General features: G+C 33.5%; 1 protein-coding gene across 1 annotated transcript; it reads right to left on the bottom strand.

Moving 5' to 3' along the window:
• Nucleotides 1–67: 67 nt before the first annotated feature.
• Nucleotides 68–27,370, bottom strand: LOC129225135 (glutaryl-CoA dehydrogenase, mitochondrial-like). Its single transcript, XM_054859695.1, has 11 exons — nucleotides 27,157–27,370; nucleotides 23,887–23,907; nucleotides 22,975–23,109; nucleotides 21,989–22,112; nucleotides 20,705–20,814; nucleotides 11,380–11,509; nucleotides 9,089–9,302; nucleotides 8,757–8,860; nucleotides 7,307–7,432; nucleotides 6,277–6,437; nucleotides 68–216 (listed from the first exon to the last, which is right to left on the bottom strand). Exons 1-11 carry the CDS (start codon nucleotides 27,329–27,331, stop codon nucleotides 149–151), a joined length of 1,368 nt encoding a protein of 455 aa, XP_054715670.1. The 5' UTR covers nucleotides 27,332–27,370; the 3' UTR covers nucleotides 68–148.

Raw genomic sequence — 27,370 nt, 5'->3', positions numbered from 1 at the left:
TTCCAAAATACTCTTGTGCTTTACCATGAATCTTATCAGCTAAAAAAACAGACAATAAATTTCAGTAACAAGATATATATTTATTTAATTAGCAAAAATATAGATGTATATATTGTGGAAGTGTATACAACTTGGGACTCAGAAACAATTAGCTTTTGAAGGCTTGTAATCCAGTTATGGCTCTGCCCAATATCAAAGCATGAATATCATGTGTACCTAATAAATAAAATTCATATTCTATAGATTATAATATGATTAGCATGTTTTAATTAAATTTTTAAGGTTATATTTTATGATCACTGCACGCTAGTTGTAAGCAAATTTAACACCTTAGTTGCCACTTCAGTCACTGTCAATGATTAACACTTAAATTTTAGTTCAGTCCAATAAATTTCATCGTTGGCTGACAGTATAAATATACAGTGAAACCTCCGAATAGCGGACAGTCAAGGGACTAGAAGTTTTGTCCGTTATTGGGAGGTGTCCGCTATTAGGAGGAACTACTTAATTTACCTTTTTCAAAATGGGCTGTTGATCCCTTTGTAGAACATAATCGAAACAATTGCGAAAGGTTTACTACATTTTACGTCAAGTGTAATTAATCTGTTTGGAGTAATACCCCGCTTATTGGGACCTTCTTTGCACGAGCAGCTCTGAACCATTTCATGACAACCTCGTCGATTTCACTGGTTTCTGTTTTGCGAAACTTTACATTTTTAAAATTTTCATTCGAACTCACAATCCACAATTTTCTAATTTCGTCTTTATCTTTTAAAATTTCGCTGATTTAGGTTTTCCCAACTTGAAAACGATCGGCAAGACAACGCACGCTTATTTTTTCTTTTTCGGCAACATCCAAAACATTAATTTTTTCTTTCAATGTCAGTCTCTTTCTTTTCGTTGAAATTTTAAATTTCAAATAATATTGTCACACAAAAAAAAATAACTAAATCAACGCGCCTTTAGGAAAGTTTGCAACTGCAAAGCTACGATTGCTGCATAAAAAGCAGGTTTGCTTGCCTCTCAATTCATCTCAGGGTATGAATATCCCATTACTAACAGCGGCGATTCGGCGGAGCAATCCCCCCCCCCCTCCACCACACACACTTTTTATGGTTAATTTATTTATTTTATCTCGAGAATCACTATTGCATGATTGACAGTTGGCAATATGACCTTGAATATGGGCAAATCTTTTTCATATCTAAAAATTAAACAACCCAACAAAACCACGGTGCCATAAAGCCGACTACTACAGGCGCCGGTCTGCTCAATTGCATCTCCCGAGAGCCCCAGTTAGAAAAAGCGCCCAGTTTCCTCTTTTTTATCTTAACTTTTGAATAGTTATTGTGTATAAAATTCATTAAAATCTTAAGAAAAACGTACGTTAATTGTTAGACTGACATCAGTTTTCACTTATCTGCTTCAATGCTCTCAAAACTAGCCGTAACAAAAATATAACTTTTTTTTTCTTTTTCATTTTTTGCTGCCCGCAAAAAGTACCATGTCTTTTAGTTTTTTTTTCTGCCCCAACTTTAAAGCCCCAATCGCTGCCTTTGCCCATTAACACCCCTTTTAATTCCAAGAAACAGTGATAAGGGAATGACGGGGGGGGGGGGGGAGATATCAGTTGTGGAGGATGAAAAGCTTTGTAAGGCAAGCAGTTACTAAGATATTCTGTGAAAAGAAAAAAAAAACGGAAGTGCTGCGATCGCAAGGGAAATTTTTTGTGAAATAACTGTCCGTTATTCGGAGTGTCCGTTATTCAGAGTGAATTACATGGAATGGTCTGTATTGAGGGACTGGGACTTGCAAAAATATCCGTTAATTAGAGGTGTCCGTTATTCGGGAGTGTCCATTAAGGGAGGTTTCACTGTAGAAGTAAAAAATTACTTTTAGTAATTTCAAAATCTTATCATTAATGTACTAGAATATTACTTATCAAAAACTAAAATAAGTTTTGTTGCAACAGTTTAAACAAAATTTTTTTTAAAGTAAGACGAAGAACACACAATGAATGGCATACCTGCCGCCTCTACTGGTTTATAAAGGATTTCGAGATTTTTTCCTGATCTCTATTAAAAATCTCCCAGTTTTCATAAATCTCAGAGTAAATACCCTTATATAGGAAAATTTGAAAAAAAAAAAAAAAAAATCCAAATGCCTGCAAAATTATTTTGGCAAAGAGAGTCCTCCATTTTATCTACAGTCCTTATTTTTCACCGAGTAAGATTTAATTATACATTAAATATTCATGCAATTCTTATTTGGTTTCATCCGTCAATTGCTTGATATGGGTTATCCTGATAGATCAAGATTGGGGAATGTCAACTTTTTAAAATTTTAAGTTTTATTCATAGATCGTCAAGGATTTCATTGTATGCTCTAACTTGGGTTCCCAAATGGTGGGCCGCAACCCCCAGAGGGTTTAGTGATGTGGAAGAAAAGTTTAAACAAAATTACTTTATTGCTGTGTTTTTCGTACTGCGTGCAATGATAGAACTTGAAGGAGCGCAAGTTCAATAACTTATAAAATCAGTAAGACCTACTGTCTCTTATTATAAAATAATTCAAGAGACAAAAATTCATGTTTATTTTATTAGTTACTTGTGTGTTTCTAAGGATAAAACTTAACCATCTGCGTAGTTTTTAACTGTTATTTTAGGGTTTAGACAGAGTTAAAACTTTGAGGGATCACCAAAATACTTAGTCTAAAAAGGGGGTTGCAATGTCTAAAAGTTTGAGAAACCCTGCTGTAACTGAACTGAATAAATTTGAAATTCACTGAACTGTGACGTTTTGCTCGAACAGTTCCACTATGCATTGGAATTTTAGATAAACTTGGGTTGTCCCTGTAAATATAGCTGGGTTTAATTAAAAGTTATAGGAGCCATAATTAGATTTAATACATTTTTGTTGCTGACCTACTTGAAACTCGCTTCAAGCCGGTATTTTCTAGTTTTTTTCTTATTTGTTCCGATGTTCTTTGGTCCGATTAAATGAATTTTGTGGTTTTTTCCTTGGAATGTCGGTAGGTATGCAATGTAGGTAACCATTTATTGAAGATCACATTACATAGTTTGACTTGTTTATTCTGTATTAGCCAGCATCCTAGGAAATTTGAATTTTCCAGCATGCTGGATAATTTGGAGATCCTTTGCAAAAAACTGAAAAAAATTGTTTATCTTAGATTTAGATTTAGTTACATTCCAATAAAATGATTGACTCAGAAGCAATCATAAAATTATGATTCATTTTTGTTATAAATTAGTTTAAATTCCAATTAGAAAAGTAAATATATTTTTTAATTCATTGAATAGTTAGTTTTTCCAACCACTGGATTTAATATATTTTTTATAGCGAACTACAACTACTTTATTACAAATGTAGTTAACTACAACTACTTTTTCCAAAATGTAGCAACTACAAACTACTTTTGAAAAGTAGTCGCTACTTCGCTACTTTTTAAAAAATAAATGAATGAAAAGCATATACATACACATCGTTTGAGAATTTAAATGGAAGTAAAAATAGAAAGTTTCAGACAACTAAAGAAATATAAAGATTTCCGATATACTTGAACAACTAAAAAGTGTGTCGAATATAATTACTGTATCTACTGTACAATATTATTGTAGTACTGCATTTTATTATTGCTACATACTATGTCTACGATCTGTTTAATTTTATGCCATACTCTCCCTTTGATTTTGTGCATTCTAACCATATTTTTATGCAGTAACAGAGCTTTTATTTAAATACAGTAAAATTTCAGTTCTCTATGTTTAAATACGGTAATAGGAAGTTAAGAAATGGGTTGAAACATTTTGAAGGATGTTTTCAAATGTCTAAAATAATTGGTATGTTCAAAAAAATCTTATAGATACCCTTTTCCACAAAGCGAAATGTCAACCTGCGCGGGAAGTTTTGGAACTCATCTCTCACGTTAGCTGAGATTGTAAGACAGCCAAAAGGCAGTTCAATATCATCCTCTTATATAACATTTACACTAGCTTCCATATTAGGAGGATATTCGCACAATAATCTCATTGACGTCTAAAATGTTCATCCACTGGACAATCTCTGCTGACAGAAAGCACAAATGTGGCACCACTTGGCAGTTATCGCTTATTCTTTTTTTTCTAAGCCATGCTCTACTCATGGCAAATATTGGGGAAATGTGAACATTTCGATGCCAAACAAACTAATGGAGTTAAACAGATAAAGCATATGGTGTCAAAATATGTCTGATGTCAACTCATATCTTTCAGTCTTAGGAGTCTGATTGATGCAAGTTTTACTCGCGTAAAATTTAAACTAGTTAAATTGTTTGAAACCACGTTTTTTTATTTGAAACTTCATTTAAAAGTAGTTACCAGAAATTGCTACAAACTACATTTTTTTGTAGCAAACTACTCGCTACTCTACTTTTTTTAAAAAAGTAGCGCGCTACACTACAAACTACTAAAAAATGTAGCTACTACAGTAGCGTGTTACTTGTAGTGCGCTACTTCCAACCACTGATTAAATCATTTATGAAATTGTAAAATATTTTAGTTTTAGGATTGCAAATGTTTGCTTCATTTTAATTAAATTTTTTATAATTTTTAATCAATTAGATTATTCTTATCAATACAATCAATAACAACATTGCTGATAAAAATTCTAACAAAACTAAACTGGTCAAAAATGAAATTAAAAAATAACATGAGTTCTATTGTATTATCTATGTTTAATGTACACTCAAGAGCCAAAACATTATGACCACCTGTCAATAATGAGTTGGCCCACCTTTGGCGAGCAACACAACTTCAACCCGCCTTGGCATGGATGCCACAAGTCCTTAGTAGATGGCCGGAGACAGATTGTACCAGATGTTTAAGTAATTGTTACGCAAACCCGAGATATTGCGAACTGGTGGTCTTTGAACTCTGAGCTGCCGTCCCATGACATCCAAAATGTGTTCTATCGCATTGAGATCCGGTGAGTTAAGCGGCCAGGACATTAACTGGAATTCAGCATCATGTTCCTCGAACCACTCCAACAAAATTTTAGCCTTGTGAAACGGGGTGTTGTCCTGTTGGAACATTCCATTTCCAGCTGGAAAAACAGAGGCCATGTAAGGGTGCAACTGGTCCACAATGATGTTCAGATACCCTGTGGCATTCAGGACCTGCTTTACCACAACCATGGGTCCCAGAGACACCCAAGAGAACATCCCCAAAGCATAATGCCGCCACCATCGGCCTGTGTATGACCTACTGTACATTGAGAGAGCAACTATTCGCCCAGAAGACGGCGTATCCTGACACGGCCATCGCCGTGATGCATGACAAAACGTCATTTATCTGACCAGGCAACTCTCACACACTGATCCATGGACCAGTCGTGATGTTTCCGGGCCCAGCACAGACGCAGTTGGCGGTGAAGCTTGGTCATCATAGGCACACGAGTGGGACGTTTGCTGCGTAGCCCCATATCCAAGTGTCCGCTGAACAGTGTGCTTCGATACTATTCTACTTGGCCCTGCATTGAATTGGGCTGTCAGCTGAGCCACTGTCTGGTTCCGGTTTTGCTTTACCATGCGAGGCAGTTTCCGACGACCTTTTTCTTCGATAGCGTGTGGAAGTCCCATACCATGTCGTCTACTTCTGGTTTCACCATCATTCATCCACTTTGCATAAGTACTAACAACTGTAGGTTGCGACCAACCCACGAGTTGTGCAGTTTCTGAAATACTTGTTCCGAGCCTTTGAGCCATTACAATCTGCCCTCTATCAAAGTCGCTTAGATCCGCAGCCTTTCCCATCACACACAGAAGTAAGTGAAATAATGATTCTTCAGACTCTCCAGCAGCAGTTAAATACCACTTCCCCCTGATCACATGCCTTCCACGTCATCCAGGCGAGTTCATTGCAAAATGTAGGGGTGGTCGTAATGTTTTGGCTCTTGAGTGTATATTTCTAACCTCATTTTTTCGGGCATGCCGGTAAAGACCACACAAGAGTTATTGAAGGTCTGGTGAACCTCAAATTTTGCGAGATGATGGCTAATGCGGGGTAAAACAGTAAACAAACCAGAGCACAATCTACTTCATACAGGTTATTCCTCAGTATTCCTTGGCAACATGCCATTTTGGGTTACTGCATTAACAACAGTATTGGACATATTTGTACCCGCATATAGTTTTCATGAAAAATTGAGAATAATGTTTGAAGTTTACTTTAACTCAGCGAATGAACAATTCAATTATTCCTATTGAAGAAGTATTCTTACCTTCATACGTATTAACTGCTTCCAGATTCATAACATGACGAATAATATGGTACTCGTCGCTGATTCCATTACCGCCAAGCATATCTCTTGCTGCTCTAGCAATATCAAGGGCTTTTCCACAAGAATTCCTTTTCACAATAGATATCATTTCTGGAGTTGCACTAAAAGTAGATTTTATTGATGATTTGCAAATTTGGCAAAATTATTGCTTTATACCTGCCTATTATGGGCATCTTGATCCTTGAACAAAAATAACTAATTTTTTTAATATCTTTTTCTGCATTTCCAATAAATGCAATTAGCATCCAAATTGCCATTTGCATGTTATCAGTAGAAATAAATTAACTGAACTACCAAGAGTACACCAGGAGCGAACTGGCTAACTTTGGCCCAGTCGGCAAAAGCATATTCTGGCCCACCATTGTAAACTAAGAAATTTAAATTGTGTCGGATCCTTGATTTTTCCTACACAGAGGAAAAAGATGGAGCTGCCCCCCTTGCCTGTTTTTTCAAGTTTCTATATCAAGTTTTAATTTTAAAAAAAGAAAAAAAAATAGGTTGAATTTATAAAGGGTAAAATAAGAAAAATACCGAGAAATTTTTTTAAATGCTATTTATAGCTTTGAAGGAAATGTGGACTTCTATGATTACAACACAGGAAAGAGGGGGGGGGGGGAACTGTACGCTATCTGTGGGGAATGAATTTAAGGAAATGGTGATATAAGATGTGTTCTTTTCCCTCGTTCATAAAAAAAAATGTTTGCAGCTGAATTTGCACAGTTTACTGCAATTTTAACAACTGAGCAAAATTAGGTTCTTAAAGTGAGATGCATATTTAAAGTTTTAAACATCAGGTTAAAAAAATATATATAAAATGAAATTAGATACTGATCCGTCCCCAGCCTTCTTCATAAAAGACTAAAAATAAAATATTTTGTAAAATGAAAAATAGCATATTCAAAAAAAAATGAAGAAATGAACTAATTGTTGCATTAAAAATGACAGTCAAAATTTTATAAGTTTCCCATACTTTCCAGAGTCTTTCAGTCTCCCAACTTGAAGGCATGCTTGTAGGCCAATGGATATTTCTGTAAGCATATCAGCCATTTTCTTTTGAATAAGCTGATTTTTACCCAAAGGGGAACCAAACTGCTTCCTATACATGAACAAAAACATTTGAGTAAAAATAAGAAACTAAAGTAAGTTAAAAAATATTCAAACTAACTTATACCAAATTTCACAGCTATAGGTGCTAAGGGGTTTCTGAGCATAGGGAAAACGGCCACTTGTTACGTTTGAAAAGTAATATTCAAGTTTGTAGTCTCCAGTAACGTTTTGTTCTATAGTTCCAGACTTGTATTGATTTTAGTTTAGGATTTTGGCTAAAATAAAAACCCTTATTTCAGATGTTCCAATTAATTGAGAAAATAAGAACAAGCTTAAATTGATACAGAAGAAAGCTCTTTCTATTGATATAGAATGTTGAGGGGTGTGTGAAATTTTTATCCATTCAAAAAAGCAATTTATGTGAAATTTTAGTTTAAAAAATGAATTACAAAAAAAAATTGAAATTTAAAATAATTAAAAAAAAAAGCCATGCATGATCTATTGAGGTAAACACACCAGTAGTGGCCAGTCCAGTGCTTCAGTAGTGGCCAATTCAAGGTTTATATTTGAAAAAATAGGATTCCAAGTTTCCCCAATAGATTCAAACGTGCAGGAGGTTGATGCACTTTTGAATCCATTGGGAGACCTGGAATCCTATTTTTTCAAATATAAACCTTGAAGCGGCCACTACTGGTGCATTTACTTTAATCAGTCACATAATATGAAAAAAATGAATCAGCAAAATTGTAAATAAAAAAATATGGTATTAGGTTGTTAGTGTATTTGATTATAAAACAATATTAAATGATCTTGTCTGGACAAAATTAGTACAGCAACAACTGATTCTCTTACTCCCTTACGCTTTTTTTTTTTGATAACATGCTTTCTGTGTTCATAGCAAGTTTACACAATTGGGGCTCACCTAATTTAGGGAGAGATTTTTTTTTTTTTCAATCTAATAATTCTTTAAGTAAGAGTTTTTTTTAATGGTCATTTATTAATAATGTGGTCACCACTAATCTCCATCTAGTAAAACATTATGGAAGTCACATGAAGAACTTATATGTTTTTTTGTAATTCACTTTCACAAAGCTAGTTTTCTTTTGTAAGACTTATTTACAATTATGTCTAAAATTTAATTTAACAAACTTTGTCAATCTTGCGCTTAAGTCTTTTTTTTACCATAGTTAACAATTTGAATCATGAACAATTCTTCAATCAAAACTATCAGTTCTAGAATTTAGTATTCATTTGAGCTTTATTTTTTTGACATTTTTATTAAACATTGAAAAACATTTTGTCACTGAACAATATTTTTTTAGAGAATGAAACTTTTAATACAAAAAACAAATTTAGATGCAAAAAGACATTACCTGTCCATAACATAATTTCTAGCAGTTTCAAGGCAAAATTCAGCAGCACCTAGAGCTCCCCAAGAAATACCATACCTCGCAGAATTCAAACATCCAAATGGGCCCTTTAAAAGAATTAAGCTCTATTAGAAATGAATTTAAACCTTCGAGATTTGAAAAAAAATCATTTTCAATATGTGCCACAAACATTTTGCTTGAAAAATGTAATTGATTAGAAGTAAGTAATATTGCAGTGATTTTCTAAAGAAAGATTTTAAAAAATACAGATACTAAAGTCACCAAAAAAAAAAAATAATAATAATAAGAGCATTGCTACGACAGGTGCATATTACCTGTAGGCCCTCAATGTGAGGCAGCAGATTCTGTTCAGGAATAACAACATCTTCCATCACAATCATACCTGTAACTGAAGCTCTCAAAGAAAACTTCCCTTGAATTTTTGGTGCTGTTAAACCTTTCATTCCTTTTTCTAAGATAAAGCCTTTAACTTTTCCATTACATTTAGCCCATATTATAAATACATCAGCTATAGGAGAATTAGTAATCCTAAGGGCAAAAAAAAATAAGTATTAACACTCAAAACTTAAAAAAAAGAAAAGAAAAAGAAAGAAGAAGACAAAATACAAGCAACAAATGTTTATGTAGGAGTTAAATACAAATTTAGATTTATATAAAGCAGCCAAGAATAATGGAACTACATGAATGAACTACAAATTTTATATGAAAAGTTATTACCCAGCACTTCCAGGCATTTATTCACACTACATCTCTCTTAGATAATTTTAAAAAAATAATTCTATCTCCCTTTAGGCATGAAAAAACATGAGACACTCACACCTTTTAGGTAAAAACTGGAAAAAGTAGTTAGTAGGGTTAATAGATTACACCTTAACAGGAAAGTTAGAACATTTTTCATTTGTGCCATGGGTTCTTCAATAGTATAATGGGATTCCTTCGGCTGGGCACACTCAATTTCGTATAGTTAGAAACAATTATTCTAAGTGTATTCTAAATTTATCCACAGATCTCAAAAAAACTGGCGCAATTTTTTAAGTGCTTTAACATGGCTTTATGCAAAACAATTCGTAACTTAGAACGTTTAGGAACTTTTTAAAATTCTCAAACTCAAGAAAACCATGAGCATCAAAGTATCTCTTTGTCCAATTTGTCAAAGATCCAACTAAAACTTTATTTGTATAACAAACAATAACAACACACATACCTCAAGTTTTATTCATTCAGTCAAACTTGCTTATTACAAGTAAAAAGGCTTGCAGGCAAGTAATTATGAATGTTTCCACGGATTGAGGGAATAAGGGTGTATACTCAATACAAATAATATTAAAAAGCAAAAAAAAAAAAAAAACATGCACATTTTTATGTAAATACATTAACTCCTCAAAGCCAGGGGGCGGCATTTGTCTATTTTTGATCCCTTAAATAACAGGCCTCTCTGGTCGCAAAAAAACAGATTTGTGACAGTCATAAAAATTCATACATACTATCTTTTTTTTTCCTGTACAGTACCAAAAGAATTCGTTGATTAGGTTTCAACTATCTTATTGCTGTTTCTTGTGTTACTGATTTTGGTAAACACTCATGGCCTGAAAAACATCCTTATTTAAACCTATGGTGTTGAAACTCAACACCATACTCAAAAGCTATTGAGTATGTTAGGAATTGCTCAGCTTTATATTTGTCATTATCATCATCGCTTTCATAATTCTGCTTTAACCTGAATTACACCTCAATATCTTTAGGAGCTGATATCTCAGAAGTGATAACATTGGTTTTAGCAGATGTAAAATTATCAACTGCTTACTTTCCAAGTCGTATCTTCTTCTTCCTCTGTGATTTGCCTCTTTTAAGAAATGTCCAATCAAATCTTTTGTAGTATGTTGATATAACATTTTTCTATGCATTGTTCAATAAATGTATGTTTATACTAGCATTTGAAGTTCTCTTTTACAGAGAAGCATCAAAATCAAACATGTAATGAAGTTTATTAAACATCTGATTTTGTAAAAACTTCTGGTGACTGCTTGGTTTATAGGCTGGATAAAGTTTGATGAACTTGAATAGTAAAAAACTGTATATAAAGTGCACTACCCTTTCACTCCTATACTGAGTGAATTTCTGTCCAAAACAGGTCATTATCCCTCGTACACTTGATTTATGACTCATCACTGACTTTCATTTGATTTCAAAAGGTTAAAGATATTTTTTCAAAAAAGGATCAGCTGAGCTGCAGAGGTGAAAGTCAACAGAAATTTTCTGAATAAAAAAAATACTACTTGTAAATAAACTACTACTATAATCAAGGTTTGCTCATTAAAAGCTAGTTGTACTTTTGTAGGCTTAACATTGCACCAACCATTTTTTGCTTGTAAGAGCAAAAAAAAAAAAAAAAAAAACAGCAATCTGCCCCCTTGCATTTCTAAGAGAAAAATAGGATGTTTTAACAAATTAAAACTCTGAGGAATTACTGATTGCTGAAAAATCAAATACTTTTAAAGCATTATGTACTTACATTTCAGGTTGTTAAGACCCAAAAAGTTACTGTGTATATAGCATGGAATCGTTGATATAAAAACATATAAATATTCAAATTTCATATGCTTACCAAGTTTTGGAGCCATTGAGAGTGTAAGTTTTATTTTCAGAATTATAAACAGCATGAGTTTCCATTCCACCAGGATCACTACCATGGTTTGGTTCTGTTAAACCAAAGCAGCCAATAAGTTCTCCTTTAGCTGAAAGCAAATTTATACCAATAAATCAAGTAGCTTGAGACAAACAAAACAATCATAGTAAATTATCATGCAAATAACTATCAATAAGTGATTAATTTATTCTGATCATTAATTATTCGAAAATTAAGTACAGGAGTATGATTATTGTTAACAACACATCACAAGGGAAACATGCAGCCTGTATTAACATGCATATTTATAACTTGTTCTATATAGGAGAGCTCTTGTTTACTGAACATTTCTCTCTCTCTCTCACACACACTTAAAAAACAACCTTTTAAAGAATTATTACAACTTATTAAAACATGAAAATGTTCTTAAATCCACTTAATATTGCTTTATACTTTTAATTTCATACTAGACTAAGATTTCATTGATATTTCTGTTTTTATATCAATTCATTTCTTTCATCAAGAAAAGTGCATTGTGTGAAGTTGATTACAATGGAGGTAGCAATAAGCGAACAAATGTAAGAGGACTTTTTAAAGTCTTGAGCAGGGCCGCAGAGAGCCAAAGCGGTGTCAGTTATGTTGCTGGGCCCCTCCCACCTCCCAAAAAAAAGAAGAAAAGGAGAAAAAAAAGAAAAGGGGGGGGAGAAAAAATCTGCTTACCAGAAAACAATTAACTCTATTCTAAGTTCCACAACAGTAAATTTTAATTAATCTTTACATTTTCTCTTGTTTGAAGTCCCCCCCCCCTCTTTCTTTCTCCCTTTCTTTTTCTTCTTTTTTTCTTTCCTTCCTTTCTTTCTTTTTTTGTGTCAGTGTTTCCGGGCCCCTAGTTTCCGGCTAGGCTGATATGGCCTCTCCTCGGGCCTGGTCTTGAGTAAAACAGATGCAAAATTCAAACCACAGGTAGGCTTTCATTAAAAAGTTTTTACTAAAGCATGCTGTATAGCAGTACCTACTAGAACTACTACTGCTATTACTTGCTGCATAGCAGATGAAAGTTTCTTCAACTATTAATACAAGTTATCTCCAAAATTTTAATTTTGGTACTTACCCCCTTTGCCCCCTAACCCCCTTTGCCTCCATGTGTTTTAATTCACAAAAGTGTCATTTCCTGTCAAATCATCAAGGCACTCAACTTGACGATTTCAGATTTCCATGAGGTTTTCAAAAATACTTTGACATGTTTAATCTATATATAATTTTTAAAACAATTGATCACTCATAATTGATGAGTAATTAGTTATTAATATTCATTAGAAAACACTTTCTTTATCTGCCTGCAGCGCTTTAAAATGCTATAACTTTAGTTCAACAGGAGTTAAAAGAGTGATACTAAATGTGATAAACAAAAGAAATTGTTGTCCACTAATAATTTGCTAAATCATTTGTTCACTTGAGAAATTAAAGGCTCTGCCCTGCAAGAAGAAAAGCAAAGCAAAAAATCCGCAATAGATCCGTTCGAGATTGAGCCTAAATACTTAAAGCCATTAAAATTACTCAACTCAATCTATAATAAAGTACAGGAATAAACTTTTACGAATATTTGAATTGCATTGAAAATGTTTCGTTTGGTTCCTGTAACTATTCCAACAGCTCAAATGGTATTCAGCATGCTTGCAAATCAACAGAAAAACACGGCAGTGTTCAGCCATGAAACAAGAGCGTCTTAACTCATGGGCTGTGTTGGCTGTCAAACAGCCTCTCACTGTCATTGTTTGTTAATACAACAAATTGCATAGTTAATTATAGGCATTAGTGATTCACCCCAACTAAACTTATCAAATATTTGGATTACCAAGTTCCAGAACGGTTTCAAACGAGTTTCGAGTGTCTTGGAACAAAAGAAGGTGGACACAGAAAAGGAAAAGGTAAGCTTTTGTTTTCCTTTTTGAATAAATCCAAGAAAATTATGGCAGCATAGACTTTAGAGATAAAACAGAGGCATTATACCCAAAGAAAGCAAAAAAAATGTAAATCAATTGATTACGGTGCTTTATAGTTGCAAATGTTTCTTTTTCAATGACAACATATACACATTCATACTATCTTTTATCATTATTTTGGGATTTCACTTAAATTACATAATTGTAAATGCACACACAAATAATATTTTGGTTATGATCCAGCATTTTATACACAAATATTTTTTTTTTTATTTACGCCCACCAACATCTTCTCGGACATAAGGCGCCTTGCAGTCCAATACAACAGAGATGGAGTAGCAGAGCGGGAAAGCTCCCTGAAGACGACATCCTTCAGTACGTCGAGAAGAACGGAGCAATCAAAAAGATGCTCCCCTGTCATTTGCTTAGTCCCTTCACATAGTGGGAGAGCCGGGAACTGGCCAGCCTGATTTTAAAAAGATGGGCTTGTAAGTAGTCGTGACCAGTAATGAGACGAAAAGATGTAACCCTTTCAACTCTAGGGAGAAGGGAAAGTTGCAGCAGTGGCGCCGACTCCATGGGGCCTGGGGGGGGCAGAGCCCCCTCAAAAAAAATTTTGAGGGGGCACAGCCCCCCCTCCCCAATAATTGAAGAAAATTATTAGTTATTTAATGCTTTCTAAATTCACAAATTTGTCTCAGTATTTTTTATTTTCCTTGTTTGAAGATAGTTACCTTGTAAAATACTTTCAGTAATGGGTTACAACAAATATTTTTTACGGTAAAAAGCAGGTTAACTGAAAACGAGTGGTGTGAATAATGATAGTGTTACGTTCCTGCGAGTGCTTAGAATTTGTCCCAGTGTGCGAACCTGCGTATAGTCTGTCCGATCAACAACGGGGCAGAAGCGATTGAACAACTTGACTGTTCTTCATAACCACCCAGATATTTTGGATGAATTGGATATTCGACCAGTCGTCAACGACTTCAAATTCAATAATCTAGTCAGGCGGTCGACATTTGCACCTTTCTAAAGACAGCCCTAATATTGGTATTTAAAGCAATTTTAAAAATCTCTGTAAAATAGAGAATTAACTACATATAGAATGTTAGATTTAAAACTTCGAAATATTAGTACTATTTTATTACTATAGTACTGCATTAGTTATTTTCAAATCCTTAAATATTTTTAGGGTATAAGACCCTATAAAAACCCGCTATTTATATACTATATTAACTTTATTAACCAAATTAACTGTGGGATATTATTTTCATTTAATGAACTCTGAACCTTATTCAAAGCAAGTTTAAATTAGCTATTTCACTTATTAATTAAAGTGCGACAGCAATATCTTTTGCTTTATTTTTTTAATGATACTTTAAGATTTATTTATATATAATTTCAATCTTTATATATATATATATATATATTCACTATTCTGTAATAGTCTAAAAACAAAATTATTATTCTATAAATTGAATTAACTTTTTACAAAAATACAGTACATGTGGGGTTTTTTTTCTTTTTTTCATTTTTCAAAGCCAAAAAACATGCGTCGAGTTAGCTAGAGATTCTAATGTTTCGGGATTCTAATGTTGATAATATATTACTCTAAAATGCTTAAAAAACTGTAAAACTTACTTTTTCCATCTCCAATTTAGAAAATTTCCCGGGGTTAAACCCGCAGTATGCCCCCCACTCTCCCAATATTTTTTGTATTTGGGCGCACTGGGAGTGTCCTTCCATGCAAGTCAAGTGCCCTACCTTACATCAATGCCTAGCCATGGAACTGCACGACTTCCCCCGAAATAGAACTGTAAAAATGTCCCACACTGAAGACAAGTGACATGATCTAATTGAACCAGAAAATTTGTATACAAATTCTTAGATTGACTTTGAAAATGCCATGCCACATATTGTTTGTTTGTATAAATCATATAGACCAGAAAATATGTAAATTGGCATTTTTAAGGTTCAAAAAATCTGAACTGTTTTTTTTTGGAAAAGGGGGGGGGGGAGGGGGGACGCCGTGGGATTACATAACCCATGGATCACCGGTGACGTCAAGCCCCCTTAATAATTTTTGCAAGTCGGCGCCCCTGAGTTGCAGTCTTGTTTGGTCTTCAAGAAGACACGCCCAAGATTTTCCGCTGGAAATGCCACGGAGAGATGAAACTCTTTTGAGCCTAATATTGCTCCCAAGATGTCGCTTGGCATTTCGAAGAGGGATAGGGAGGCAAGGTGGATTAATGTTGAAGCGTCTTTAGCCAACAAGTCAGCTTGCTCGTTGTAATGGATGCCGCAGTGGCTTGGTATCCATTGGAGCACAATATCTTTACCGGTCTCAAGAAGTGAACTAATGATGAGTTTACATTCAAACTCAGTCTCTGTTGGGAAAAGGTTATAGGCTGTGATTGACTGAATTGCAGCTTGGGAGTCAACAAAAATAACAATTTTTTGGCAAGAGAGCTCAGTGACAGCCCTAAGGAACATATAAATTGCAAAAACTTCACCGTCAAAATTATCTGACCAGGCACTAAGAGATTCCTTCAGGCTGAAAAATTTGGAAAAAGCGCCAGCATCAGCCCTACCTGTGGAGGCTGTGGCAGATCCATTGGTATAAACGTGAAGCCAATCCTGAAATGGATACCTTTCATGAATAGTAGCCAGGGCAGAAGCCCTTAACTCAGCCTGTGAGGAAGAATGTTCACGAAGAGGCTGCACCAAGTCCAAATTAGCAGTAGCGTAATTTGAAGTACCCGGGAAAATAGACGGTCTAAAATTGGGCTGTCTGATGCTCGAGACATCGAGGTTTGTAGTAAGTCGGTGAAACTCAAATAAGAAAGGATGTTGCGTTTTGAGTCTGATCTGAGGAGGGATGTAGCTGTTCCAAAAACCCTCTTTTCTGAGCAATCTCTCACCTAGGTAGGGATAAAGCACTGTAGGTTTGTCTATCTGACAAACAATAAGTCGCAGTTTGCAATTCCATAGCAGCAATAGGGGTTGATTTTGCTGCACTAGTAATGAGTCTTAATGCCTTGTTTTGTGCAACGTCCAGTTTATCTAGAGCACTATCAGAAGCAGTGATAAGGAGTTCAGCACCGTAATCGAAAAACCCAAATATCATGCTAACGGCCGTATTCTCAATACTGTCACAGAACGGAGATGAAACTCGGCTCCCCAAAACCGAGAAGTAAGGGAAAACTAGTTTCGAACGCGGTGCGTATTCTTCAAGTCATTTTAAGCACGATTTAGGGGAGCCGAGTTTTAACTGAAGGAGAAATGAAACGGCTGTTACCATTGGGTAGAGTGACTCACGTGACATTTTCTACATGACTGCATTCCACGTGGTAGTAAATTCGCGCGCAGAAGAATGATTGACATATAATAAGAATTGGGAGTAGCAAAATGGATCTAGTTCATGCAATTTTTTTTATTAGACTCAATTTGAAATTTAAAGACATCAATGCATTTTTTTAATGTTTTTGTATAGAAACTTAAAAAGTTTTTTATCTTGTTATTAATTAAATGTTTTTTTTTCATCTTGTTATTAATCAAGATGAAATAAAAACTAATTCAATAATATAGTCACATTCTTGGCAAGGGTTTCATCTGGGCCGGGCTGTAATTTACGAAATCCCCCCCCCCCCTCTTTCCAAAAGATGTTTTATGTAAATATTAAGTTCGTGCTATTTTTTAGAAACAACAACTTATTTTTATTTTGGCGTTGTAACTATTAAAAAAACGAGTTTAATAATTACGAATAAATTTTATGTAAAATTTGCCCTAGACGCATAAGTAACGAGCTCCGTCCAAGCGCAATATTGTGCTTTGTTTTCGTTGACATTTAATGAATTAAATATGATTTAAGAAAAAAAGGGAAAACTTCAGAGAATTAATTAAAATGTATTTATTTTACTAACTTTGAAATACACTTTGGATGCAATTCCGGGGCAGACTGTTGTTCCCCCCAATCTAGATACGCTACTGATTAATATATTAATCTCTTTCTAATATTGAAAATCTGTCAGTCAAATGTTTTTTTTTTCTTGTGTGTGAAGTAAACATTTTTGAATAATATAGAAGCTTAATATTTTCTACTATGTTGTAAATGCATTTGAAAGAAAGAAAGAAAAGAATTAAAAACATAGAAAAGAAAAATAATCTATAATATTATTAAAAACTTGTTACAATGTATTAGCTTTAGAACCCGATCCCCTCCCCCCTCCATCTGTTCCATTTCATGAAACATTTGTTAACATTTATTGTCTTTAAAATCCATAAACTTATTAATATAAACGACACAAAGCAAATTCATAAACTGAATTTTGCCCTGCATTCGTTTTCCATGTGAAGAACTTATTTTTCCCAACAATATAGTCCTTTCTAAAAGTTGAAAAAATAATTTTATATTTTTATCATCCAAAAATTCAAGGGCACCCATATGGGGAGGGGGGCAAGTGGGGACTCAAGCCTCCCCCCCCCACCTCTTTAGAAATTACAACTTCCTTGCTTTAGTATTTTTTTCTTTGCTAAAATGTAAAAACATTTCTTTTCCAGCCATTATTGAATAAGTAAAAATGTCAAATTTTATTCGCTCTAAAATCTGTACTGAAATCGGTTTCCGCGGGAAAATATCCTGCTAAAACATGTGGAAAATACCTGAGTCCCCCCCCCTCCTCTTAAAATTTTGCATATGGACGCCCATGTAAAAATTCCTTGTTATCATTCACACCTTAATTTTTACAATCACTTGTTTTTCAAAGCGCTTTCTCATCCCCTGTCTTGTAATTACATGCGTGTTTGTATGCAAAAATAAAATCACATTCTAATTGCTTCTATATTTACATTCCCTAGCATAAAATCAAATGTTATTTCATCCATTGAGAATATTTTTCCACATTAATGTGTTCATGAAGCTAGTAATAGTAATTTCTTCTGCAATTAAAAATCTCCTGAACCGTTTTATTTATAATTATTTGAAACAAAGAGAATTTTAAATTCGTTTAGGTATTATTGTGTTGCGCATTGAAATTTTGTGGAACATTCAACTTCATTCTGTCATTTTCTGTCTTGGAATGATTTATGTAATTCAGAGTCTCTCAATTGGACAAGATACCTTGTTAGAGTAAAAAAGTTGCAACAGGTACTACTGTTTAAGAAAAGTAATTGATTTTTCCAGGGGTGCCCCCGCCCTCCCTAAGAGCAAGGGCACACCCCTCCCTCCCGAACACTTCAAAGACCCCCCAAATTGGATGACCCCTTTAAAAAAAGAAGAAATTATTCATTGAACAGCCCCCCCCCGAAAAATTTCATGGCATATTCTGCGCCATGACGCCCCCCCCCCCCCCCTCCTCCCACAGCCGAGGTGAGCACTCCTGATTATTTTGCTTCAGACCATTTTTTAATTTTCCCCAAACTCATAAAAATAATGGCAAGTGCTATTCTGCCACATTTTTCACAAATTTAAAACAAAACTTTAGCAATTATAAAAGCTCCGTTGTGACGTTATATGACTGTAATTCAGGGAAGAATTTGTTTAAAAAACTATTAGCGGTTTAAAAATTGTTTGACCTGCATTTTAAAATTGGAGCAATGCTGCATTAAAAAAAATAATAAGTTTTCGTGTTCCAGAAATTATTTGATAAAGGATAGTTTGTAAGGGACGAAAGTGTTCTAAGATATTCTCTCAGAAGTGGCATCTAATCCTTCCCCCTCCCCAAATAGTTATTTTTTCAGGCAGTATTCTTTTGTAACGTTTTTGTTGTTAATTGAGGCGAAAGTTTAAAATACGAAGAAACGGTGCGGCAGAAATAAATCAGATTTCAAAAAAAAAAAAAAAAATGCTTACCAATCGCAACTTTTCCGCGCTACAGTGGCGTGGAAATAAAAAAAAAAATGATTTTTTTCGCACCATTCTGTTGATCATTGCATTAATGTTTTCGGCCGTACTTTTTGATAACACCTATAACGAATGTTAATTCTGATTAAATTTTGTAATTAATCTTTGTTTCTCTGACGTCAAGTTAGCGAATGTTTATCAATAGTTTCTAGCATTTGCAAATCACTCAAAATAATCCAAACAGCCGCCGTCCATTTTGTTTGCTCACAAAGGAATGATGGGAAGGAAATCTAGTTTTAAACCGTCGAAGTAGCGGTTACAAGCCGAGCTCTGGAAGTGGGCGTTCCGTGACCGAGTTTAACGCCAAACCGGGATGGAGAATAGAGTAGTTTTTCAACTTCGAGGTTTAAGCCTTGGTCCGAGTTTTAACCGGAGTGGAGAATACCGGTGTAACTGAAAGGTAAATTATATTACCCCTCTCATAAACTTTTTGGATTATAATTTAGAATTAAGCACCAAAAAAGTATGAAACTTTAAAATGTCCACCGAAACATTTAAAATTTGGGAGAGGGGCCTGTTGCCAGACATTATATTGGGTGGATTATTATAATGTCTGGGAACGGGGCCCATGGGTTGATGTGAGGGTTCTGGTCACAAAATCCTGAAAAGTGCCACTGGCATGTGAAACCAGGACAGAACAGTTAATGGAATCTAACAGAACTATTGATCCCTCCATGCTTAAATTGTCCAATTTATTCATTATTTGCACCATATAGAGCAAAAAGGTGCAAGTTTTTTTCTTTTCATAATTTGTATTTTCACTATAAGAAATCAGTTGCAGAATTACTGCCTTGGATGTGCATTGCAATGCATTTTTGAGTGTCCCCTTTATCGATCACAGAAATGTGAAAACATTTATCATGGGTATTTTTGAATCCCCTTTGGAGTCTCTTTCAATTGCGACATGTCAAATCTGTCATTTTCGGAAATTAGTTTCAATCTCATTCACCTTCATGCGAAAGTAGCTCAAGTGTAGGTTTAACCGTTTGCCAATAGACAGTGAGCATAAAACGGAATAGGAGCAGTGTCTTGTGCAAAAGTGGCAACTAAAGAATTCAACTATTGACTCAACCACTTTTGCTCTCAACAGCTCACTTATAGCTCATATATATATATCACTTGCAGCTTAAAAGAAAAAAAAAGTTCTCAACACTTTTCCTAACACTCATTCTGGATAGCTACTGAAGAAAAATATGCATTAGTAATACATTTTATGATGCATCATTTAAACTGTTCAATTGTATGTTCAGTAAGGGCCATTTTGGATGCCTGTTAATAAATTATGGTAAACTTTTAAAAGGTTTTTTTCTTTAGTAAAATTCTGGGACTTTTCAATTTATAAAAAACTAGAACACCAGGGTAACAGTATCATCTCTCAAATGTTACATTTTCCACAATATGAAACTTTAAAAGTAATTGAATAAAGATTTTTTTAAACCAAACATGCATATTTGCTCACCAAGACTTGGCAGATATTTTTTCTTTTGTTCTTCAGAGCCATACTCATTAATTGGATGCATTACAAGTGATGACTGAACACTCATAGCTGAGCGATAACTACTATCAACTCTGAAAGAAAAAATTTCAATTATGCAATGGTCAAATGGAAATTTTGGATTAGCACTCAATATTATCACACTTAAACCTATGATATCCCCATTTATAATTTTTATAATAGATTTAACAGTGGACAAGCCACATGGCACTTCCTCATTACTCAAAGGAACTATTTGGCAGTAAACTTCATGTACAATTAAGCCCCCCCCCCCCTCTCGTTTTAAAGTTTTTTAATCACCAAAAAAAACATCGCTAATTTTTTTAACAAGCCCATTTACATTGACCAAAACACTAGTTCGTTAGAGGTACTGTCAGCCTGCTCAAACAAATATCATCGGCTCCAACCCATATTATTCATTTAAGAGGGGTTATTTGATCATGCGGAGAAATTGTCTTTACCTCACCAATTTGATAACACTTGTTTTAAAATGAAATAATAAATCAGTAGCTATTTAAAACTGTAATTAATACAAGTGGTAAAAGGTTTTTTGAAATAAACTAAATATTACAACAAGATAATTAAATAAATAAATAATAATATGTATTATAAGTACATATGAAAATTAATAATAAACTATTTAACCCAATTAAGCAGGACAGACAGTACTTTTAAACCATAATAAGAAATTTCTCCATACTAAGAAGGGAAAAGGTCAAATCACTGCGGGCAGAATTTTTGATCTACTCCTTACGGTGGGAGAGTGTGTTGGTTCTAAGATTGTATTCTGCTGTGGGCTGGGAAGGTAAATGACAGTATCTACAAAAATGAGTTTTCGAGATATTTAAGAAAAGTGTGATTGATTCCCCACAAATTATAGTAACATAGTGGAACTTGACGTTCTTTTTGTGCTTTATTTTAGGGGAAACCAAATACCCAAGTTTGTATCATAAAGCAAAAGTAAAGGAGAGGACAAAAATGTAAAAAAAAAGACAGGTTCTGCTGTTTACTTCCTCCCGGCCCTACCAATCAACTGCAGTTTACAATGTAAACAGGTCTTATTAGAATTCCCTACTGCCTGCATTAAGCCGACTCATTGCATTTTCCTTGTAAAAGCTCACGAACCTAATATATATTTTCGACCAAAAACTTTATAAAAGAATAAAAAACTGAATTCCATTTTTTAAATTAGGTAAAATCACAAAAGCTTCATATTTAAAAAAATAAATAATAGTAAAATAATTTTACCTCTCACATTCACGAGCAATTAGACCATATGCCACAGAGGATACGCCAGCACATCCGTAACCTTTTATCGTAGGTCCTAATACACCCAATGAGCCCATTTCTCTCATAATTTCTCTGTCAAACACTAATACAAAACAAAATTAGCAAACATATGAATTAATGAATAAAAGTTTTCAATTTATTTGTAATTTTAACTATTTCTCAGAAAACAATTACGAACATTAATGCAATTTACATTAGTATCTTTGGTACAGAAACACTAATGTCATCGGAACTATGTTTTTAATTATGTTAATAAGTTGAAAAAATATATCAAATATATCATGCAAATAGTAGGAAAAGTGATGCATGCATGAAAAATAAAAGCAAATACTGGAAAAACAAAAGTTCTACAGTAGTACACTTGATTTCAAGTAAAACAATAAGCTTCTATTTCAACGTATTTTTATGGTGGAGGAGGGGGCTAAAAATGTCCTTGTATTTTAGCTCAACAGGCTTTGCAATGTGCACAATGCAAGATATATCAACCTCGGGAAACTATCAACCTGAAAACAAATTATCTCAGAAAAGAAGAAAATCTTGAACTGAGCTGTCATTATTTTATAAATAAACATTTTAGATTCTTCACATTTTAAGTATAAGATCAAAATTAGTTTTTTTTTTTTTTTTTTTTTTTTTTAAAGCAATAAAACTAAAGATTTACATTCTGCTTCTGGCTGTTATTGCCAAAATTTACTATTCACTTCAGTAATTTAATAAAATAAAGGGACCCAAAGAAACTTAGGAAAAAGGTTTTAATATGTAGAGGCATGCTGATTTAATTAAATGCATTATAATGTTTGGCGTCAAGTAATTGAATAAACATTGTTTGACTTATAGATGCAATTTGTTTTAATTATATGGCAAAATTACCTATTTTTCAATCAATATTACTGCTATTTATATCATCTATTCGTTCATTGTTTTTATGTTACATCTATATTTACCTTCATTCCTATTTGCCATTAATATTCTGGGCATCAATTTATCTTGGCAATATAATTTGAATTGATCTTGTATCAAGATTTCTTCATCTGTTAATTGAGTCTTCAAAAGAAGTGCATCTTTCCAATCAAATGAAACTGTTTTAAAGAGAAAAGAAATGCATGTAAAACTAAGAGATTGAATCAAAAATATTACTTGATGTGTAGAATTTTTGTTAAAATTATAAAAGAAATACAAAAATAATAAAAATTTATTTAATTTTATTTAATTCAGCATTATTTAGGTTTTATAAAACATACACACATGCAAATATCATTTTTTCTTTTTTAATTAAAAATTTCAAAATATTTCATTCCTATGGTGTATATAAGTTCACAATCACTAACACAAAAATAAATAACAAGTATGGAGAGAAAGCAAAATTATTTATTATCTATTGAACGAACAATTTTGGAACTGTACTAATTACCTACAAGGTTCAGAAAGTTTGATGGTAAAGCTTGGAAAATAAAAATGTACATAATTAGATTAGATATCTTATTTTTAATTTGGAAAAAAAAAATCCCTCTGTTGAGGCTTCATAGCAATTTTCCATCATTTCAGATAAAAATAGCTTAACAAAGATACCTAAAATAACAAACGTAAAAAACTGCTGCTATTTGTTCAATTTTTTTTTTACTATAAAGAAGACTTCAGGTTCAAAACTAGTTGTATAAGTTTTGTTGCAAAACATTTTGCTCCTTGACAACTCATGAAGTTAACAGCAACAGTAATACAGGTACAGGGGTGCCCCATCAAATTATTTTAAGACTATCTATGTTCAAAAGAAGACTGCTACAATTCACAAAAATGTTCATTGAGCTTTTTTGTATAACAATAACATGAATACACATACACAACAAATATATATTTACCTGTTTTGTTTGGTTTAGGTTCTAAATACATTAAGGAAAAAAGTTCGAAGAAACATCTTATTATTATAATAAAAATTATGCAGAATGTACAGATCTGTTAAATGAGCAGTTTAACACTAGAAAGACGGAAACGGTCATTTTGACCGCAAACGATTTTCAAATGCTCATATTTGCTGCGTTTAATTTTCAAACTCTTTTTTCTTCATTGACTTTTCCTAATTATTTATTAAGATTTTACAACAGTAATTTTTTTGCTTTTAGGATTATTATTATAGTCGCTATAAATGTTTATACTTAGAAAGACTGACTACGGTCATTTTGACCGCTAAGTGAACCTTTCTTAATGCATCCTTTTTCTTCTTTTTTCGCTTATCAGTTGTGTGTACTATGGACTATTGTTAATTGCCAGGGTGAGTAATGTTCTTTTGAGCTTGAGTAGTACCTGTTGGTCAGGTTTAATTTCTTTGAACTGTTAGGAAAATGCGAAACACCTGCTGGTTGCATGGTTTCAGTTTTCTGCTATCTGCACAGGGGGCAAAGTTGGGAAAGGTAAATTTGAAAAGCATGTGACTGGACACGTGAAATTACTTTGGGTCTAAAAAGAAGTAAATATAAACAGGTAAATTACAAAAATGTTTGCTGGAATTGTTTTGTGCACCAAAACATGTGCTTTGCTTGAAGCATTGACGTTTATTTTCTTCGGTGATAATGAAATGCTCAGTCACATAATTATCTTCATGATGTCAAGATGAACCGTTGACAGGCAAAACTTATAGGAACTCCTGAAACTGTTGCAAATTTATATCTAAAACAGATTATGGTTTGAATGAACAATCTGACTTATCTGAAGAGAAATATATTTCTAGCGATGAGAATAGTTTGCTTTCATGAGATTATTGCGAATATTTTTCGGAGCCTAGATTTGCAGAAAAGGATTGTTCTTCTGAATTAGAATGAGAAGAAACCTCGCTAATAAAAACTGATGCTCAAAATTTAAAAAGTAGTGAAAGAAAGAGTGAAAAGGGTCCGACGCCGAAAAAAAGGAGAAAATTTCAAAAACAGAACTCCTATTTCTTCAATTTCCGCCTAGTCATCCCCACTGATCAATTTTGCTGCATATAAAAAAGTAAGTACCTCAGGAAAAAGATTAAAATAGTGTGAAATTAAATTATGCGGAACTAAAACTACGAGCATTTGTTCTAACTTCCAAACAAAAAACTGTTAATGACTAATATACAGGTGACGTGATAACATAAGTATTTTGAAATACTGTAAAAGATAGTAATGTACGGTATCTTGCGATATTAAGATATTTTTTAAATCAAACACATGCATGATTGATTATAGTACTTGTTAGTTATTACATGCTAAGAAAATTTGATCTTTTTTGTACAAATTTCCTCTTTTTCAATGCTAATTGTGTAAAGCATGTGTATTTCACTTGATCGAACGTAAAATAAAAAAAAGCTATCTGAGACTTATTTGCGGACTATATTAGGATTAAATTGTAAAATTAAACTTTGATATTATGAAACAAATCCTTTCAATGGCTGAAAATCCCGAAAGGAGGAAATTTCTATTATTTTAAGTATGGCGGTCAAAGTGACCGCTGCTCGTCTTTCTAGGTATACGCAAAACGCCGTCTTTCTAGTGTTAAACCAGGAATGCCCCCCTAAGAGCAAGGGTGCACCTACCTATTTAAAGATCCCCTCCCCCCCAAAAGGGAAAAAAACCCTGAACCCCCCCCCCCCCCCCCCCCGGCCACCTAAAAATTTCAATGGCAGTCTGTACCTTGAGTCTGCCCCTTCCCCCTATATGACTGTCAAACAATGACCTGTGAGATAAATTCTTCCAGCCTAATAGTCTTTTCAACTAAATATTATCATAGTATCAGAGCCGGTTGAGCATACTCTCATTTACTGCTGCAATTTGAAATGCAAAGAAAATTAATTAAGAAACAAATAAGAATTTTGGGTGGCACAGGTTGTCTACCCCAGGAGTCGCACCTGCGTGGTATGAGACAACAGAATTAGAGCAAAACTGCTGTCACTGGTGCAGTAACTGAGCTATTTGTTATTAGCTAATAATTCTGACTGAAATACGGCCGTGGGGCGATAATCGGTATAGCTTTATACTCTTGACTATTATCTTCACGTTTTTGAGGTGGAGCATTACTATGTTTAAGGACCTCTCGCAAGCATAAAATATTTTTAGCTTCCAGTGTGAAGATACACTCAGCTTCTGCATCAGTTTATTTCCCTGCAGCTTGGTTACAGCTATTCAAGATGATGAGCCCGAAATAAGGATGAAACTGAAATTTCTGTAACCAAGCTGATTAGTAATATTACTTTGAATATGTTAAAGTGTCAAGTTTTAGATGCTGGAGGAGGTTTGAATGCAATAGTAAATAGTGATTTGACAGAATACCAAACATTCAGCCAAATACTCAATATTAAATAGTCAAATAGTAACTTTAAAAAATAATGATAATTTTTAATAAAATAAAGCATAGAAATGGAAATGGTTGCGAAACAAATGGATTGGGGGGAGGACTTTTTTTTTCTTTTTTAGCAAAAGGTTTTTTTTTTCTCAGGAAAAATTGAAAATTTTGAAATTTCTAGCATAAGATTATGTATTTAGACATTTATAGCTTATTCACTTGAATGTGTTTTTTTTTCTTTATTTTTTTTAAATGTTACAGCCATAGACAATTTCTTCAACATTATTTATTTTTAATACATGGAGAAAATGTATTTTAAATAACTTTGAATATAAGTTTAAGTGATGCTCAAAAAAAATTTTTTCACGCAAGAATTTTATGAAATCAAATTCTTTTAAGAAATAGATGAAAGCTAATTTCACAAGTAAAACAATTCGTAACTATTAGGAAAAGAACCTTTTTTTATATAGTAATAAGCTGTCAAAACAATTTTAAGTCACTTTTCTCAAAATTTTAAAATTCTCATTAAAAAAAATACTTTTGTTCCAAATGTACTCCACCAAAAGGCTACATGGATTTGGCCAAATATTCGATACAAGTGTTGAATAAGACTAATATCGAATAGCGAGGTTAAAGTTGTTACATCCCATGTCACATAGGTTGGAAGTCACATTTTAATGACGAAAAAACGATTTATAAAACTATTAAATTACCAAATTATCTATAAAACTCACAAAAGAGCAGTATTAATACTGATTAACAAGAAATTGATCTTCACTGCATCAATATGACTTAGTATACAATAACAAAGTATGTTATATAAAAGATACGTGTAGAGGCAACAGTAGACAACAATTTCCATTTTACAGCGAAGGGCTTCAAAACACTGTGTCTTGGTTTGAATAATAAGCGAAAGCTTTGAAAGGTACAAGTTCCAAGTAAAGTCATATTGAATAAAGAATTTCCAATTTTTAGAGAAATTTTTTTTTTAACTAAGATCCACATGTTGATCAATCACAAATGAAAACAAACATTAATCGAAGA

The sequence above is a fragment of the Uloborus diversus genome, chromosome 6 (assembly GCF_026930045.1).
Source record: "Uloborus diversus isolate 005 chromosome 6, Udiv.v.3.1, whole genome shotgun sequence".
Classification (NCBI taxonomy): domain Eukaryota; kingdom Metazoa; phylum Arthropoda; class Arachnida; order Araneae; family Uloboridae; genus Uloborus; species Uloborus diversus.
Note: the sequence above shows the minus strand (reverse complement) of the source record. Positions and strands in the feature narration are given on the sequence as shown.

What these genes read in the sequence shown, in the direction of transcription:
- LOC129225135 (XM_054859695.1), bottom strand. Translation starts at nt 27,331, where the DNA reads ATGTGGATCTTAGTTAAAAAAAAAATTTCTCTAAAAATTGGAAATTCT. An exon ending in GTCTACTGTTGCCTCTACAC is followed by an intron (nt 23,908 to 27,156) that starts GTATCTTTTATA and finishes TAATGTATTTAG; the next exon opens with AACCTAAACCAAACAAAACA. An exon ending in AGAAATTATGTTATGGACAG is followed by an intron (nt 7,433 to 8,756) that starts GTAATGTCTTTT and finishes GTTCATGTATAG; the next exon opens with GAAGCAGTTTGGTTCCCCTT.